Here is a 19,852-nt window from a genome sequence, read left to right as displayed (position 1 = left end):
TATTTATATTCTTTGCCCATTTTTCAAATAGGGAGCAGTAATTTTTTCTCTATCGTATTTGCTACACTTTTCCTAGCTTGTCATTTGCCTTTTAAATTTTGTTTATAATCTGACATATAGTTTAAATTCTACATAAACAAAACCATCAATATTTTCCTTTCTGATTTCTTTAAATACTTTTGTGCCTTGAGAGCTCTTTCTTATTCAGGGATCAGTTAAATGACCATGCATGCTTTCTCTTAAGGTTTTTTTTTAAATGTCATATTAAACATTTGGGCTCTAATCTGTCTAAAATTTATTTTATTTTGGTGTATGGTATGAAGTTGTCAGGATTAACTGGATTTTTCTTTTCCAAATATTCAGTTTTTCCAGTGCCATTTATTGCTATTTATTGACTACTTTATCTTTTCTCCGTTGCTTTAGATTCTTTCCTTACCATGCATTAGATTTTAAAATATGCCAGATCTGTATTAGGGCTATGTTTCAGGCTCCATTCATTGTATGTTAATTCTTGTGTCTGCTCTACCTTTTAATAATTGAATTTAAAATATATACTTTCATATCTGGTAGGGCAAGACCAATCCATTATTTATCTTTAAAAAAAAGTTTAATTATTTTTATCTACTTGTTTTTATAGGTAAACATCTAGTCGAAAATCCCTTTGGCACATAGCGGGTACTTAGAGATTCATTCAACAGATATCCACTGTAATGTTTAGCTTTTTAATCTAAAAACATGTTGATTTTATTTGAATTCTATTTTACTTGAATCTTCTTTTATATCTTGCATTTCAAAGGGATAAACCCTGTTTGCATACATGGAAAATTATACCTAATGAAAAATGGAGTTTCCTTTTACAGCTCATTTGGACTTCAGTTCTTTTAGTCATAAGACAATTTTATCTGTGATGAATGGTAGCCATTTTTTATTTGCCACAGGATCACATTGCAGAGTGAACAGCTGTGTAACACAGTTGTTCTAAACTTTAAATAAGGTTGCTCTTAAAATGCTATTTGACTTGTTATCATAACCACAACCTAATTATTAAACTTTTTGAGTGTATGAATATTTTACAGATATTCTATATACGAAGGATCAGTATACAAAAGAGAGAATTTGCTCTTTTCCAATTATTTCAAGAATAAATAAGAAAAATCTGACATAGAAAAAATTAAAGAAACATTAACAAAATCTGCAATCCAATTTTCAGAGATAACTGCTGTGTACATATATATATGTACATATAGGTGTGGTTTTTATACACACAGAAACACAGACACTATATGTACAATTGAGATATGGTTGTACATAACTGTTTTATAATCTTTTTCATACTTAACAATATACCAGGAAATTTCCCAAGATATTATATTTGTATAATATTTAATGAATATTTAATGAATACACTGAGTAGATATACCATGGTTTATTTAACCACTTCCCTGAGGTTGAATATTTGAGGTTGTTTCTGATTTTTTGAAATATATGAAGCTATCATAAATCTCTTTACTCCCTAACTTAAAATTATTCTATTCTTAGCATATAGGCTATGTTCTGAGTACACATGCACATTTATCCATGGACAAGACAATCTCATGGCTCTCTAGTCATGGCAAGGACTCCTCTTTTCCAGGGAGCTGAAAGAGCAGGGGACCAGATATCCCAGCCTCTTAGAGGTCTGCTAAGATTACTGGGAGAGAATTATGAGTGCTGGGGAGTTGGTGAGAAAATCATTTCAGAGAGCGTGGAACTGAGAATCTAAGCAACCTGGGGACATTTATTCTACGTGTAGCAAGCAGATTTTAGTATCCAACTCGCTTGGATTTGTATTCACCACTTTCCTGTGCCTGCACACCTAGCTCTGTGTGTTAAGGGTAACATAACCTCTCTAGCTTTTCTTTCTCTGTGAACTCCCCCTACTTACTATAGCCTGACAACTCAAGTCCAACTAAGAAAAAGACTCACAGGTCAATGACTCTCCCCAGACCTCTCCCCATGGGGCTCTGAAGGCTGCCTACTAGGTAGATGTGGTGGCTTCTTCATCTCAGATGGTGGCCCCGCTATCAGGATGTGTTTTCAGTAGGCATGCTTCTCAGAAATGCCACCTTGACCTGTAGATCTTTATGTAGAACCCAGTCTCATAAGGGCAGGGGGAAGAGGAGTTGGGAAAAGAAGGAACAAGGCCTGCCAGCTGCTGGCAGCTGCTGGCAGCTATGGTCATGGAGATGCCCCTGACCATAGCCCCCTGGCCACAGGAGGAGGCACAAATGCACAATCAGCTGGGCAGCTGGCCTTCCTTCGGGAACAGCAGGCTTTCTTTTACATCTGGGGCACCTGGGTAAGGGAGCAGGAGTAGTTGTAGTGCTCGCCAAATAGCCCAGATTGGGTAGCAGAGGGAAACAATAAAAATTCAGAGGACGCACACAGATGGGTGTGAGCGGTGTGGCTTACAGGTGTGCAGTGGGAAGTTGAGGAGGCAGTTTTTAGCTGCCGTTTTCTGAGTTTACTCCATTCACTTACTCATTCACTTGCTCACTCATTCGTATAATCAGTACTTATTATTGAACATCTACCATGTGTCAGGCCCCATGAAGGAGATATCAAGATGAACAGAGAAAAGTGAGCATTATGTTTACTTAGTGTCAGGTAGGTGTCTGGTTTTTCAATTTTCTTCCCTTAATCATTCTAACAGCCTATGAAGTGTAGGTATTCTTATCTCATGTGAAGAAACAGAGACCCAGAGAGGTTAAGCTGTCCAAGGACACACAGCTAATAAATACTGGAGCTGGGAGTCAGACTTCTGTCCAAAGTCTATGCTTGACTCAGGGCTCTGATCTTCCCCTCAAGACATGCCTGTCCTGGGAGAGCTTGCTGTCTTAAGTAGAAGACAGCACGTTGAGCAAGTAATGGCCAGGTGTGTTATATGGTTCCAGCCTCACTAGGAACACTCCAGAAACCTTATCCTGCCATTATCCAGGCTCCAGCAGATCTTGTTAAACATGTTTGCAAACCCTTTCTGCTGGCTCTAACCTTGACAGTGTTATGAATCGAGAAAGGGCCTGGGGTCAAGTTGTCATCCCTCCAATGGCAGGGGTGTCATCAGTTTGGAAGGCTTACTGCCTTGGTGTCTACAAAACTCATTTTGTGTTCAACTAACCTCAGTTCTTCCAGCTCTTAGTAGCTCCATAATGAGAGAGAACCACCTCTGATAAAGCTTATTCTTACAGCACAGGATCCTTCACACAGCCTTCACCTTCTACCATCTGCCACAGTTTCCATTTATCTTAGCTAAGGAATCAAAATCATTTCATTTTTTCTCTGCCAACCCAACCATGGTATTGGATTCCAGCTAAACCACGAGTGTCATAAAGTGTGCTGTGAGGGAGGCAGAGCCTAGGTAATAGGATCTAGTGGTTAGAACCCAAGGTAACTTGTAGACTCTCACTGTGACTGCCCTAGGCTAGTGGTTCTCAATGATTTAGGGTGTCATAGATCCCCTTGAAAATCTGTTGACAACTGTACTTAAAGATTGTCTCTCAGAAGAATAGACACGTATGGACAGATATGCAATGGTTTGCATACAGTTTCATGAAGTTCATGGCTTTCCCCCACCACATACATTTTGAGGCAGGGTTTATAGGCCTGCTTCAGTTTGTCAGGTAAAAAGTATAACTTAGTCTGTCCTCTGGTGAGTAGAGTTGAGGATTACCCAGTCTACCCTCCAGAATTCTGGAGAAGGATTTTGGTTTCATGAGATACCTAGATCATCCCTGAGTTCCTGTTTAGCACTTAACATTGTTATGCTTCTTTCTAAAGAAATAGCAGACATCGTGAGTCAAATATTTTCCCAATCATGGCAAATTTTCTAGCTTCTGCTGGGCCCTGGTTATGCTAGGTCCACAGGGGAAGCTTTGTTGTTTGTCTCCAGCAAACATTAACTCATCTCTTTGTTATTATGGATAGGGTCTAGGTCATGGGAAAACCCCATTGTGTCTTAGTTAGTCCTCTCTCTTCTCCTAGACCCACCAGAGACTTGTCACCTGTCCTGTCCAATCTAGGACCTAGGTGATGATCCCATAATCCATTGCCTCTTCTCTTGTTACTGCTTTTTCACATTTTAGAGACTTCCTTAGAGCTAGAGTTTTAGTATCTCTTTTGGATTATCTGAATATTTGTTGAATATTACATGTTGGTTTGAAATTGAAACTACATGTTGGTTTGAAATTACATGTTGGTTTGTCTGACTCTTTCCTTAAATTAAAAATCCCTTAAGGTCAGGAACTCTATATTGTTTACCTTTGTACCCACAGTGATTGTAACTTTGCCTGACACATATAGGTGCTCAATAAATATTTATTGAGTTGAATTGTATATGTTTGGATATCCAAGGCAGTAACTTAAGTAGGGACTCAAAAATTGCTTAAAACTCCAGGAATCTTTCCATGGATAATCCATCAGATATGGTTAGCCAATTTATCTAGATACCTGAACATTGTATCAGGGGACATACAGGGTTCATGCTGTCTCATTTCCATGTGATCTGGGTATGTTTGTGTCTGTGTGTGTGTGTAGGGGTACGTACACAGACCTTTGTTTCTTGGTTACTACAATAATTTGAAAACAATACCAAACCTCTCTTCTGTAATCTCTCTATATGTATATTCCTCCAATGCTTCTTCACATTTCTTATCTCCATGATATATCTTAACATCTCTTTCATCTCTGCCTCTTTCTCTTTTGGTTGACATATCCCTAAGACAACATGGACAGCAGCCACTCCAAGTAGCAGCGTCACACTAGTTCAGGACCAAGGACAGCGGCATACATGTCCTGGCCGTGGGGAGAGGGTGCTTTAGTTTGCTAGTTTGTTCAGTAAAATGACCTTTGGATGTGTCCCTTCTCAGCTGTCAGACCGCACCTGCAGTTCTGCAAACCTGGTTGTTACTTTGGTCCTAGTTGTTCCATGTATGTAGTGGACCTGTGCCCAGTCTGTGCCAGTGTATCCCGGTGACATTGTTCATTGATGGTCATGGTGAGGACACTGGAGCAGGAGTGGTGTGGTTGTAGAATCAGAAAGAGTACAACTGGGAGTGGGGAGAAACTCTGGGCTTGTGTGAGAGGGTCTGTTCCAGGAGCTGCCTGTGAGGGTCCTCTGCCCTAAACTCTGTGGTCAGCCATTGCTACTTTACTGCCGCCCACATGGGGGTTGGAGAGATGGTTGAGGGGAGAGGCATCCCATAGGTGCTGGACAATTTCATATTTAGATATCTGCCAGACTGCCTTCCATAATGACAGAGCCCTGAACTGGCTTTTCAAGTCAGCAACTTCATGTTTAACTAGTCTTTATGCCCTGATTAAATTAAGTATTAATATTATTGATGTTTGTGCTGGGGAAAAGGGAGGGGGACTGAGATGAGGGTCCCAAGGAGCAAAGCTTTTCTATGTCTGAACTTGCACAGCACACACCTTCTGCCCCTGGGCACCTTTGTAACTCTCTCCAAATATATTATAATAGCAAATACATAGCTAATGTTCAACAATTGGATCATAGTAATCACTGACAAGCCAATGTTCTGTGTTACTTTGAGGACCATCCAAGAGCAGTGCTTAAAGTAACAAAAAAGACAATAAATCTACCACTATCACCACTGCCTGTGATGTATGAGCACTTCAGATAACCTGGTGAGTTAGAAAACAATCAGTTTCAAAACAAACGCAGTGGGTGGATAGAATCACTTCTGAAGTGGCCATTTTCTTGTGTCTGCACCATACTCCAGATGTCAACTTTTCTGGGGAGGGAGGGAGGGAGGGAGGGAGGGAGGAAGAGTGAATAAGCCTGTGTGTATTGCAGCTGAGGTCTCAACTGGAGCTAATATTAAATCTTGTGAAGAATAAACAGAAATGGTTTGCTCATTAGCTGAGCTTAGAGAGGCGTTACCCGTGTGTTTAAAGTGCTAATTATTAGTGATCTTTAATGGAGCTAATGTAGCAATGGAAAGTGTTACAAATTTCCGTTCCTCAAAGGTAGCCCATTAGCCAGGCCTTTATAGCTAATATTGACTTTAGAAAGTTAATATTGAAATTGGCCTCAATTAGAGTTCATGTGAGAGAGAAAGAAAGATGAACACGGAGGTAGAAATAAGCACAAAGAAGCACCATGGGAGGAAGAGACATGGCAGTTACTAAACACTTTTTATGTAGAAGGTGTCGTGACACTTGGGATGTGAAAAACTCTGCCTCTGGGTCACTCATTAAGTGCCAGCTGTGTACCAATCACTAAAGCTATTGAGAGAAGTACTCAGCCTCTGCCCTCAATGAGCTTAGAGTCTAGTGAGGGAGCCAGATGCAGTGGTGAACAATGGCAGAACAGGGAGGTACATGCCAGTGATATACTGAGGCAGACAAGTGAGTCCAGCCCAGATGGTGATGGAGCAGTTAGGGCAGGCACCCTAAGGAAGCTGTCCAGCTCACTATAGTGCAGGGCAGAAGATGGTCATTTATGAAAATAAACTTCAAATGCATATCAGAGTTGAGAGAAGGTAGACATTGCTTTTCTCCAGTGTAAAGGCTGCCCAACCTGGTTATAGCCAAGTCCATGGCTGCTGCCTCAGCTTACAGGAGGCCTGGTCAGTTTGCTTAGAAAAGCTCAATGTTTAGCAATTGCCAAAGGAAGAACACATTTTTTTTTCCCCTTTTTGTGTTGAAATCAAGTTAGCAGAGGCTCCCGGGTGTCCTTTGCTTAGAAATCCCATGGCCAAAGAGGAGAACTCTGCCGACCATCCCTCCTGCACACCTGCCACCTAAGGAGGGGGATGCTCCTTGGTCCATTTGATGTTTGTGGGTGACAGTGATGAAGGATGACTGTGGGGAGTTGGCCCCATTGGGCACAGGTAGATTTTCAGGTTGGGGAGAGGCATGTGGGTCTCCACACTGCTGTGTGTTTGGTTGCTGACATAAAGCTGCCCAGTCTTTCTCTCTCTGCCAGGTTTATTCCTTCCTTTAAGCACACACTTTCTGTCTTGGTGGTAGGTGTTTTTGTTTTGTTTTGTTTTGTTTTGTTTTGTGAGATGGAGTCTTCCTCTGTCTCCCAGGCTGGAGTGCAGTGGCACGATCTCGGCTCACTGCAACCTCTGCCTCCCAGGTTCACGCAGTTCTCCAGCCTCAGCCTCCTGAGTAGCTAGGATTATGGGCTCACACCACCACAACTGGCTAATTTTTGTATTTTTAGTAGAGACAGGGTTTCACTATGGCCAGGCTTTTAGTTGGCCAGGCTGGTCTCAAACTCCTGACCTTGCGATCTGCCCACCTGGGCCTCCCAAAGTGCTGGGATTACTGGTGTGAGCCACCACACCCGGCTGGTGGTAATTGATGTAAGGAGAACTCTAAGGAACATATTTATAGTCACTGGAGGCATTTTTCAACAGTTTCCTTAATAGCTCCTTAGGGTCTATAAAGAGGAGACAGGAACATTCACCTCCATTTCTTTCTCTGTCTCTGTGTGTGTGTGTGTGTGTGTGTGTGTGTGTGTGTGTGTATCTTTCTCTCCAACTCTTTATCTCTTGCTCTTATTCCTTTTCCTTATTGTTTTCTCCCACTCTTGCCACCTCTCTTTTTCTCTTGTGTTAACATAGGAAAGGAGGGGATGAAAGAAGGGAGAATGAAGGGAATGAAGATCTTGCTTCTAATAGGTTCTCTGCTAACTCCAGTTTCACTGACAGTGTCTTCTCCTAAGGGCCTCACCCATCTATTTTCTACACAGAAGAGACCAGGACTTTATGTCTCTTTCCTTTATGATTCAGTTTCACATTGCACTTTCATGGAGTCTCACGTGAACTGTCTGCCTGCTACTGTCCCAGCAGATCCCAGGAGGTTACCCACAAACATGCTTCCTGCCTCTCCTGGGAGTTAGGGAGAAGATCAAAAGAGACAAAGTTCCAGTGCCCCTACCCCCTATTCTAAAACTAACTTCAGCAGGGGCCAAGTCCCAACCTCCCCATATCCTCAAAGATAAAGCAGAATGTGACCTGGAGGTTGGGATCAGAGCCTGCTGGGCCAAGCCCTATTCAGGAGCCACAGCCTTCTTCTGGGACCAGCGAGATTCCACCTAACTCTACCCCTTGCTGTAGCACAGACCTGGGTCTTGGAGTCTCCGAAGGCACTTACAGTGGCATCTTTGCCGATGCCTCCCTAGGTGTCCACCCTGTTGGGAGTCAGACCACAGAGCCCACCCTCCTCCATGCACTCCTTTTCATCACCCAGTAACTCTGCTTTTCTGTTCAATGAGTAAAATCTCTTCATCCATAGCATACAGTTTGTTTGCCCCTCCGTCTCTGCCTTGGCATGTACTGCTTCCCACCATCCCTTGCCTCTTCTGTTATTTACAATCTAGTTTGAATATCATCTTCTCTGTGGAGACTGACCTGATGGATCATCTCAGCTTGCCATTCTCTGTCTTCTCTGTGCCTGTGCGTGGTCAGTTTCAGTATTTCTTGACTCTTTTTTGTGACAGGCACTGTGCTGGGTTCTGGGGTAGAATAAGGAATACTACATGTTCCTTACCCTCAAGGCATCATGATCAGTTAATGGGGAGTAAACGAAAACGCATAAATGCCATTCAGGAGTGATGGAGTATCAAGTACAACTGGAGACAGCTCAGCTTGATGGGGAGGCCAGGGAAACTGCACAGAGGAAATGACACATTAGAGACAGATTTAAGAGGTAGGATCAACAGAACCAAGTAGCTGAATCAATATGTGTGATGGGGGAGGGGGAGGAGTCTAGAGTGCTTCCCAGGTTTCTGTTTGGTTAGCTCCGTGGATGACGGCACCAATAATTAAGATATAGTGGATACAGGATGGTCAGGTTGGGGGAAGGGTGGGAGGATCTTTATCAGAATCTCACAGTCTTCACTGGTTTTTTATGCAGTCTGGTAGCTTCCTGGTGTCAGGGGAGATGGACACTGGGTATTTTATGAGGCTGGAAATTGTCAGAGAGTAGAAATTGGGTTTCCCCTCCAAGGGAGAGAATTGCCTGAGATGGGCACTGTGTTCTCAGATGCAGAACTCCCCAAGTGGGAGCACCCCTCCTTTCTGTTTCTTGTCCAGCATTTCCCCAGTGTTCAGGACTTTGTACCTGTGAGTAGGGGTGCAGTTGGGATAAAGAGGCATAAACGGACTGGCTTCTCTGTCCTCCAGGGCTATCTTAGAGATGGCATCTTGGTCTGTAAATATTATCAGTGACAGTATTTATGGTACTGAGAGTAGTTAGAGAAGGTAGGGCTCTGAGGGTAGGAAGGAAGATTTGTGGTGAAATGAAAACATCTGTTACATGAAGGAATGGTTTAAGCAACCAAAATTCTGAGCAGTTTGGACAGGTGTTATTCATAAACACTCCTGCCACCAAAAAGTAAGATGTAGTCCAGTCTTAATGCCCTGGAGGGGGAATTCATCTACCTCCCAGATAGCCTTTTTATTCCAGAGGTGAATTTGAATAATAGACAATTATAGGGTAATGGCTGAATCTCTGGAATCTCTGGGCAGTGGAGAGGGGTCTTCCCATGGTAGGGGCTGGAGGGGTGATGAATAGTGTTAGATGAGATTTTAGAGGTCCTGTTTAGGCCAGGCTGCAGGATACTTTTCTCCATCTTCTGTCTCTGAGGTGACTCTGGAATGGAAAGACATACTTTAGTGCACAACTTCCCAAAGTATAATGTGCATATGGATCAGCTGGGTTTTTGTGTGTGTGTGGTGGGGGGCATTGGGACTGGGTCTTGTTCTGTCACCCAGGCTGGAGTGCAGTGGCATGATCACAGCTCACTGCAGCCTTGACCTCCCTGGCGCAATCAGTCCTCCCACCTCACCCTCCCAAGTGGCTGGGACTACAGATGTGTGCCACCATGACTGGCTAATTTTTGTTGTATTTTTTTTATATAGATAGGGTTTTGTCATGTTGCCCGTGCTGGTCTCAAACTCCTGGGCTCAAGTTGTCTGCCTGCCTTAGCCTCCCAAAGTGCTGGTATTATAGACATGAGCTACCATGCCTGGCCTCACCTGAGTTTCTTGTTAAAATGTAGGTTCTGACTCTGTAAGTCTGGGGTGGAACTTGAGATTTTGCATTTCCAGCAAGGTTCTAGGTATATGTGATGCTTATTACCTTGAGTTGCAAGGTTTTAGGACTCATCTTTAAGAAGCTCTTTTAAAAAAAAATTTTTTTTTGAGTCTCCTTGCATTTTGTACAGGTGATATCCTGTCTCTGATAACAGTTTAATTGTCCTATTTGGAAACCTGTTTGTCTCCGCTTGGAAGCCCCTGGAGAGCAGGATCCATTTCTTATTTGTCTTACTACCACCAAAGCCTGACATATGGCCTGGCACATAGTGCTCAATATAGAATTAATGAAACAATGACCTTAGGAATAGGAAAATTTCAAAATTACAACCAAACTAAGGTCCAGCCAAATGAGCTCCTGCACCTCTCAATTGTAAGCCAGATCTCTTTTATGCAGCCTCTTGTTCAGTGACTCAGTGCCATTTTGAGTAAGGCTCCCATGCTGGACACCACAGGGTGAAGCAGAAAGAAAAGGCAGAAACCTAAGCATAGGGAAGTGTGCAGAAACAGGGCTCAGGCCCACTTGAAGCAATGTTAGAACACTTACATAGTAACTTCTAAATAGGTGCACATTAAAGGGGTGTGTCTGAGAACCAAAAGGAAACAAAGAGCAATCCATGTATACTCTGGCAGCTTGAACCTCCAAATGCTCTATAAACACCCACTCTGTTGTTTGCTTCTTCACTTGTTGAAATAAGGATTGCTTTCTGAAGGAGGTTAGTATGGAACACAGGTGCCCTGGGGAATATACTGCTACTCTACACCCACAAAAACCACAGACAGGGCTGGTGGCTCAAGGGCCAGTTTTACCATTGCCATTAAGGTCACACAGAGGCTGGGAGCCAGAGTGAGGGTGTTTGGCATTTTCTAACGTGGAAAATGATGACTAGAAGCAATGTAAGCATAACACATTTGGAGCAAGGAGAAGCAAAAGTGGGGCTTGGAGAAGACCCATGCGGGAGAATCCTGGGGAGATGGCAGGGATAATTTGTACTTCCTTAATAGATGTGGAGCATTTCAACTTTGCTAATTAACAGAACAGCAGGCTTGTAATTCTGACAACAGCAGGACACAATTGGGGTGGGATTAGCACTGAATGCCGGTGAAGCATGCCTTTGTCCTTAAGAAGAAGCACAACACCCACGACCCACAACCCGTCTTGGGTCAGATCCATGAAGTTACTACCCCTGATTTTGTTTTTTGTTTTTTCCTGCAGCAACTCCAAGGGCTTAGGGTTTTTTTAGTGTCTTCTCAGGCCTTCTTTAGAGGTAGCAAGCCTGTTTCAACTGGCTTTTTTTTTTAAAAGGTGGAAACAGGTCTATGATTGGTCTAGAGCAGGAGTGTCCAGTCTTTTGGCTTCCCTGGGCCACATTGGAAGAAAAAGAATTGTCTTGGACCACACAGAAAATACACTAATACTAATGACAGCTGAAAAGCTAAAAAAAAAAAATTGCAAAAAAATCTCATAATGTTTTAAGAAAGTTTACAAATTTGTGTTGGACTGCATTCAAAGCTGCCCTGGGCTGCATGAGGCCTGCGGACCACAGGTTGCACAAGCTTGATCTAGAGTTTATTTTCTAATAGTTCTATCACGTATACTTTATACCAGAAATGGCAATGATAATGTAAGCTTACTTCCTTCAAGAGGTTAAACCTCATGAAAATTCTTCCATCACTCTTCTCCCATTTTGGCATTTTGGGCTACCTGCAAAATGGGGTGATCTGCCCCTGAACATCATCTATAAACTGATTCTGGGGGAAAAATTGGCTAGGAAGCCAGTGAAATGTTTTATCTTCCCAAGGTGGAATGAATCTTGTTAGGGAATTTATTCCCAGTACTTCCTTTTAAAGCATATTGATCTGATAATCTGAGGATCTTAAAGGCCAACAAATATGAAGAGAAGGTTTAGAAAGTCTCAGAGTATTAGAGCTGAGTAGTACCCTGGAGGGCATCTACTCAGATAGCCAGTGCTTGGTGTGACAGATGAAGTCATTGACCTTGTGTAAGTCATTTTAGGAAGGGTCAGCGTTTCATTCATTCATTTATTCTTTCATCAAATATTTATTGAACATTTACCATGAGTCTACCAAGACATGTACCGGATAGTGAAAACATGTTGCTATTTCATTGGTCCTGTTTGAATTAGCATTCAATGAACTTCTCCTTTATTATATATTCCAACAGCTGGTTTCACAAGGGCCCTGGGGGAATTGATACGCTACATAGGATCTTTAGCCAGTGCAAATAGGTTTTATATGCAAGGTCACCAATTTCTGAGCTGCTGGGCTAATTAGCTCTACTTGGCTTTACATAATACATATATTGTTGAAAAGTTATATGTAGTTTAATTTTTGGCAAATGAAAAACTAATTCAAATCACTAGGGGAACTTTTATTTGAAGAGACTCTGGAGCAAATCCTTTTATAATGTGAAAATTTTAGTTGTAATTGGAAATGATTGTCCCCTAGTTTGGATTTTGTAAATCTGGACACTTTAGGTTTTCTTATGGTGGACACACAACCAGGCACAGCAGTGGCCTCTACAGGGTCGGGGAGGACCCTGACCTGGGAAGTAGAAGCCCTAGGAATCCTAGAACAGCCCAACCCGAGGCACTGATATTTGCTGGAGCCCATGACTGCAAGCTGCATGGACAAACTGCACACCTTCTCTCCGGTCCTGGGCCCTGGTGGGGAGAAGGAAGAGGTGGGGCACAATGAGTGGGTGTGATGGATGAGACTTGGAGCTTCCTCTTCCTCTCCAAGGGTGGGAGTAGAGAGGAGATAGGATGGGGAACCTTTTGCTTCCATTATAGCAAATTTGAAACCCTTTCTTAAGGTCTTAGGGCTATTTAGAATTAGGACCCTCTTGTGTACTGCAACACAGTAGGGGACAAGAGGGAGGACAGAAGAAAAAAATAGGACAAGAGTTTAGGAGAAAAGAGAGTTATGTGGACTCTTTTTATATAGTAAATCTCATTAGTTTGGGCCTTGCTATTTTTGAACTTGTAAATAATCTGAAAGAAGATAAGACTGAAATTTAACTTTTATATTACATTTTTTTTCTATAGAAATTAGTAGAGTGCATGGTTACATAGAGGAAAGTGTTTTAAAGTTAATGTATAGAAAGATATATTTCACAAAGGAAAATCATGTATTTTGATACAGAAGCATCATTTTTCACAAACAAGTCATGTATTAAAGATCCTTGTCTAACAGATAAAGCCTAATAGATTGCCAAGGAAGCTAAATGTCTCCTCGTTGCATAAGGATAAAAAAATACTTTATATATCTGTTTGTAAATTCTATAATAATTTATATTGATCCTAATTAACCTCTATTAGTGAAATTTAATTGTTTTTCTGTGGAGAAGATAAAATTAGAGCATAAATATCTGTAGCAACTAAGGATAGAAAGTTCAAAATAATGCTTATAGGCTTTGAAGTTCAAGTATTCTTTTTTATGGTATTACTTTGTTTTCCTATTGTTCAAGGTCTTCTCAAAGTGAGCCTTGTAGCTAGTTCTCTGTCAGCTAGTAAAGAGAAACAACTGGTGAATAAAAGACTTGCAGTCTTCATTTGGTGCAAAATGAAAGAGAAGAAATAGGCAAAATGGTCAGAGACACTTAGGAAATTTGCTTTAGGTTTAGGGTATGACCTCTGATCATAGACGCTGGCATTCTGAGGACATATCTCTCTTCCTCCTTGATTGAGTGTGCAGTTGGCCCACTTCACTTCCCTAGGCCAGTGATCTTACGCCTGGCTTGGAATTTTATTGCCAAAATTCCCAGGTGGGTTTCTTGAAACAGTCAATGTTTAGAGATTGAAGGATTGAGTGGGATTGTCCTGCCCAGCATGTTGCTTTCCTCTGTAAATTGTCAAATTTGGACCCCAAGGGTATAAGCCAAGTGGAGAAAGGCACCCGAGGGGGCATCCATGGTATCTGGTTCTGCTCCCTGAGCTGACTTACAACCGCTCACCTTCTGGGGTCTATCTGTGTCGTATCCCTAATGGTGACACATAACAGAGACCTCAGTTAGAGCTCGAATTGCTGTAAGCGTGGGTGGCTCTCCCTGAGAGTCCCTGTGGGGTTCTTAGGTTAAATGATAGGGGTGCAGTGGGCTAGCCTGGGGTTTATGGATGTGGAAGCTGGGTCCTGACTTCCCACACATCCCACACTGGGCTGGATTGTCCTTTGCCTCCTGAGGCTACTGTTCCTCCAGGCACATCTTTAGTTTCCGTTCTTTGGGAGCCCCGAGCTTCTGCCTCCAGCCCCCAAAACAGGAACTCAACTGGAACGTAAAAGGACTTTCTAAATGGGAAGCAAGATTTAGAAAGAGAACAAGTTAAACAAGGTAGTGCATTTCCTTCCCAGGAGATTTGTGTCTCCCCATCTCCTGTCTATCGTGGACTGATGATGATGACATTGAGGAGGGGAGGAAGAGGTGGGGAGAGGAATATTGTCATCAACTTTGCTTCCTTCTGTAGGAGTTTTGTGGTTTACTTTCCTTGTTTGTAAAATAAAGACTAATAGTTGTGCCAGAGGAAAGGCAAAAAGGACTTTGTAAATCTTTATTTAGGACTTTGTAATCCATCTTGATATCAGTTAACTAATTCAACAGATATTTCCTGGGTGCTGAGTATGTTCAAGACACTGTGCTAGGCACTAGAGGTACAAACATGATTTTGTAAAAGTCCTCCATCTTCAAGTTGCTCAACAGCAACAGGGCAGGTTTTTTTTTTTTTTGCCCCCAGGGCATGGAGGTTTGTCCACATGAGGAGGGTGATTTGGATTGTCCTCTGCTTGAGAAGGACGGGGGGGTTGTAGCCCTGGTCACCCCTGTAGCTGGCATCGTGTGGAAGTATCCCTTCTGTTGCGGACCCTCTCCTGGTCCATCGGGCTGGGCTGTAGGACCTGGACAAGGCGGGACTTGCCGACTGATGATGGGATTGGGAGACTGAGGATGGGACCCTGCGATTCAGCCAGCTGGCTCCTCTCACCTTGATTCCTTCTGGTTTGTTTTCCCACAGGGTCTTTTCGGAATGATGGTTTGAAAGCTTCTGATGTCCTTCCTATTCTAAAGGAAAAAGTGGCCTTCGTGTCTGGTGAGTATTTGTGGGACTTTCCTTTGTAAAGGACCTAGAGAAGAAGTGTGTGCGCACATGTGTTCAGATTCACTTGTGTGTTAGTGGGGGAGAAGTAGGGGACGCGAAGTTATGCTTGGGGCAGCTGCTTCCTTTCTGCTGAGGCAGACGGAGAGAGAAAGGAGGGCTCTGGCCCCAGCTGGGCGTTCTAAAGGACACCCAGAACCAAAGGGACATTCCCCGAGCTTCCCATCCAACCTCAGTCCCCTGGCCTGGCCCTGTGAGAGTTGCTTCAACTGGAGAATCTGGGCACTTGGCACATTCCCTGAGGTTTTATTTCAGTTCATTTCTGCATGGATCAGGGACAGGAGATTTTTAAAGGAGTTTTTGTTTCCTCCTTTTCTTTCTTTCCTGGCAAAGGGAACTCAAGTGAGGGTTTGTGTTTATATGTTTAGTTTTTGTTTTTTTTCTGAATAATGACTTCCAAATATTTATATGACTTCTCTCTCCTATACATCTTGTGCACAAAGACCTCTTAATGTCTCACTCTGGGGTCAGCAATCTGTAGCTGGTGGGCCATCCACCAGTTTTTATAAATAAAGTTTTATTGGTACACAGCAATGTATATTTGTTTATGGAGTGTATTCGTTTTCCATTGATGGTGCAACAAATTTCCATAAGCTTGGTGGCTTAGAACAATAGAAACTTATTATTGCACAGTTCTGGAAGCCAGAAATCAGTTTCATGGGGCTGAAATCTAGGGGTCAGCAGGGCTGTGCTTCCAGAGGTTCTAAGAGAAAATTGGTTCCTTTCCACTCCCAGCTTCCAATGGCTGCTGACATTCCTTGGCTTGTGGCTGCATCATTCCCATCTCTAACTCCAGGGTCAAATTGCCTTCTCCTCTTGCATCTGTGTCAAATCTTTCTCTGTCTCTCTCTTTTAAGGATACCTGTGACTACATTTAGGGTCCACCTAGATAATCTAGAATAATCGCCCTATCTCAAGATGGTTAACTTAATCATATTTGCAAAGTCTTTGCCATGATGTATTTGTGGACAATAATAATTCAACCTACTATAGATAGTGTTAATGGCTGCCTTCTCATTACAACAAGAGTTGAGTAGCTATTGCAGAGACCATTTGGCCCATTAGCCTGAAATATTTAATATCTGACCCTTCAAGAAAAAGTCTGGTGACCCCTGATATAATTGAAGCCAAAGACTGGCCAGAGCCCCTAAGGCAGTCATTCTCAAACAATAAGGTATGCCACAATCACTCTGGGTGCCTGTTCCAGGGCTCCACTCTAGGCCTCCTGGATCAGAATTTCTGGTAGGGTCTGAGGCAGGGGCTGGGGTAGACAATGTTAGTAGCCGAAGATCATATTTTGAGAAACATGCCATGTGCTTATACCTCATGGACCAAAGCTTTATTTCTGGGTGATTTTGGTGATCTACAAGAAGTAGCAGTGCAGTCACAGAGCAAGAGCTATTCCAGTCCTGTAGAGCACAGGTTCATGCCACAGGCACTGTTGGTTTGGCTGTTGGGCGACAGACAAAACAGAGAGAAGAGGAGGTGGGAAGGGGATAAAGGAAAGGGGAAGTTAAGCAGCAGTTGTCTCCCACCTCATTGGAGAAAGGGCGAGAGCCTGATGATTCAGAGTGTAGGTGTGAGAGGTGAGGGCAGGCATGCAATGGGAGTGTGCAGAAGACTTTATAATGACTAAGTGCATTCTATATTATTGTAATTATTGTTAGCTGTAGTAGCAATAGTAATTTATTATTGTCATTGCTGTTAGACGAGAGTGACCTGGCAGCTGCCTCTTCCCATTAGGGACTAGTATATCTTATAAGGTAATGAGCCCCCTGCCACTGAAGATGTTGAAGTACAGGCAGAACAACTCCTTGGCAGGATTATGCAGCAGTGATTTGGGTACGGGGAGAGGCATAGGTGAGCAACCTTTAAAACCTTTAGAAACTTGGATTCCATTTGCTTGCTAAGCATATGGGAAGACCTTGTGCAGAAATCCTAGAGGCCATTGAGCAGTGCCAGGCCTCTGATTTCTGCTGATCCCCATAGCCTGGGCTCCCAAGGATGTGGTCCACAGCCCTCTGGGAGCCCAATCTTATCTTTTCTTCCTTCTTTTTATAGTCCTTAGTTAACCTGATGTTCTTCCTGTCCCCTGGATATCCTGCCAATCCTTCCATTTCTCTTGTGCCTGACACTTCTTTCCCTCTGCAGTGCCTTCTCCATGCCTTCTGCCAGTTTGAGCCTCTCCTCTCCTTCCAGAGTCAGTTCCTACTTTGCCTCCTCCAGGAGACCTTCCTGGATCTAATGTATTCCTCTGAGCATCATCCTATTCCACATCAGTTTGGGGCATATGCATGCACAGTACACTCTAACGTGGAGACCCTTGCTTGATGTTCATGGTTTATTTTTTCCCAAGTAAATTCAGTCAGAGCCCTGGGCGGAGCCCCAGAAAAAAACCTTCTCAGGTGGTAGGGGCTAGTCCTAATGGAGCTCATAGAAGCAATGTGGCCAGGAAGGCAGTCAGGAATGAGGCAGGTAGAAAATTCCCTGAGCAGGACGAAGGGGGCTGGGAGCATAGCTCTCCCCCATTTGCCAATGTAAGCCGAACAGCCTGGGTTCAGCCTTATTCAACTGCACCTGCGCTTGTGGTGCCAGAAACTTCTGGGCTTAGGGAACATTGCCCTTCCATGTCTGGGAAGGACACTGAATATACTGGGAAGATAATGACTGGCTGCATCTAAAAAAACAAAAACAAACCCCAAAACCAAAAAAAAAAAAAAAAAAAAAAACCCAAACCAACCAACTCTTACATCCTGAGCTTTTAAAACATAAAAGATAAAACACAAAAATAAAACAAAATAAAGAAACCTATAATTAAATAATGCAGTTTAACAGTTGGATTTCTTTCTGAGAAGAAGAAAGCACTGCAAGGAAGGTGGTGAGTAGAGAAACAGGCTGTTTGTTAATTGAGCCTGCCCTCCCCTGCTAGTACCCAGCCTTGGCCAGGCGAAAAGAAAACCATGCTGCCATGGGAACGCACATTGGGAATAATCCAGGGCAGCCCAGAAGCTTCTGCATGTTGGGCGTTTGCATGTCTGTGTGACAGGATTTGGGGCTGTCCCTCAGTGAGCCTCCATTGTTCCAGCACTGCTCCATTCTGCTCTGTTATTCACAGCTCACAAGTTCCCCTTGGCCCTCTCTGATATCCTTTGTACTACTTATAAGTCACAGCACCCACTGTCCCTTTTATCCAGCCTTCCCATGTAGGGTCTATTTCACCCTATTGTCTTCATGTGCATACACGCCCACCTTTTGGCCACCTCCTCATGATTCCTCTCTGCCTCCTTATCTCCCACCAATGTGGTTTTCCTCACTGGTTTCCACTGTTCCCAGGGAAACCTTATGTTGCTGTGGCACAATCTTTTGTACCCTGGACCTGCATCTCTCAAAGTGTTTTCCAACAGTTCCACAGGATGATCCTCTACAAAGAAAATGGGGTTCTATTCTCAAAGAAGTTTGGGAAATGCTGGACATCGTAGCTCTCCTTCTTGGAGAATTACAATGTCCACTAAAGTACATTAACATTTTAAAGCTCTGGAAAGTCCTGCAGTAAAGAACTTTTTTTTTTTTTTTTTTAATCTGGCATTTTCCAAACCATAGAATAACCTCATTCCCTAAAAATTTATGTGTCTGTGATGTGTATTCATTAACATCTTGCAGGTCTATTGTTATATTGACTTTATCGGGGGTCCTTATACTTCATCTCTGCTTATTGTCCTCTGTAATTTCAGCATCTATGTCAATTATTGATCAAATCCTAGAGCTTCATTGCTGCTCAGCCTCGTTGGTACCAAAGTCCTCCACCTACCTACCGTGATTATGCACGTCCAAGATCTTGACCCTTGATATGTCTATCTGTGGTTTTAGTCCCTTATTTTGACCCTTTCTGATATCCTCTTGTCATTTGGGAGAGGATGGATATGAGAGGAACAAAATCAACACCTTTCCCTCTTTTCTGGGATGTCATCATCCAACAGGACATCTCCCACCCTCGCTGGGCATACCCCATTTATATGGTGCATTAGCTCCATTCTGCCTTCACTCAGCTTGGAGCCTGGCACAGATACTGTAGCCAAAGCTTTCAACAGAGCTTTCGCTGTGCCCTAGTACCCTGTCAGCAACCCTGAAGCTCATGTCCTACCCAGTCCTACTGTCATTCTTGAGAGAAGATCTCCAGTGATGGTTTCATTTCCCTCTCCTCAGTACCCAAAGCCTACCCTGACCCTGGACTGATTCTTGTCTACTGTTCTACCCAAAGAACCATGTCCCTCAGGCAGGCTGAACTCCTCCCTCTCTACCACCTATCTCCATTTCCTCCTCCAAAGAACTGTGTCCCTCAGGCAGGCTGAACTCCTCCCTCTCTACAACCTATCTCGATTTCCTCCTCCAAAGAACCGTGTCCCTCAGGCAGGCTGAACTCCTCCCTCTCCACCAAAGAACCATGTCCCTCGTGCAGGCTGAACTCCTCCCTCTCCACCACCTATCTCCATTTCCTCCTCCAAAGAACCATGTCCCTCGTGCAGGCTGAACTCCTCCCTCTCCACCACCTATCTCCATTTCCTCCTCCAAAGAACCATG

At 43.3% G+C, this 19,852-nt stretch overlaps 1 protein-coding gene across 4 annotated transcripts in view; it reads left to right on the top strand.

Annotated features, from left to right (window-relative positions):
• Positions 1 to 19,852, top strand: part of KALRN (kalirin, RhoGEF kinase) — a 651,545-nt gene that overhangs the window by 115,666 nt on the left and 516,027 nt on the right. For all 4 annotated transcript variants that reach the window (XM_011971540.1, XM_011971542.1, XM_011971541.1 and 1 more), the window contains exon 2: positions 15,134 to 15,208. In XM_011971540.1, coding sequence (XP_011826930.1) covers positions 15,134 to 15,208 — 75 coding nt within the window. The remainder of the gene's footprint in view (positions 1 to 15,133; positions 15,209 to 19,852) is intronic.

Source organism: Mandrillus leucophaeus, unplaced genomic scaffold (assembly GCF_000951045.1).
Source record: "Mandrillus leucophaeus isolate KB7577 unplaced genomic scaffold, Mleu.le_1.0 Scaffold123, whole genome shotgun sequence".
Taxonomy (NCBI): domain Eukaryota; kingdom Metazoa; phylum Chordata; class Mammalia; order Primates; family Cercopithecidae; genus Mandrillus; species Mandrillus leucophaeus.
The sequence above is the reverse complement of the archived record's forward strand: the minus strand, read 5'-3'. Positions and strand labels throughout refer to the sequence as shown.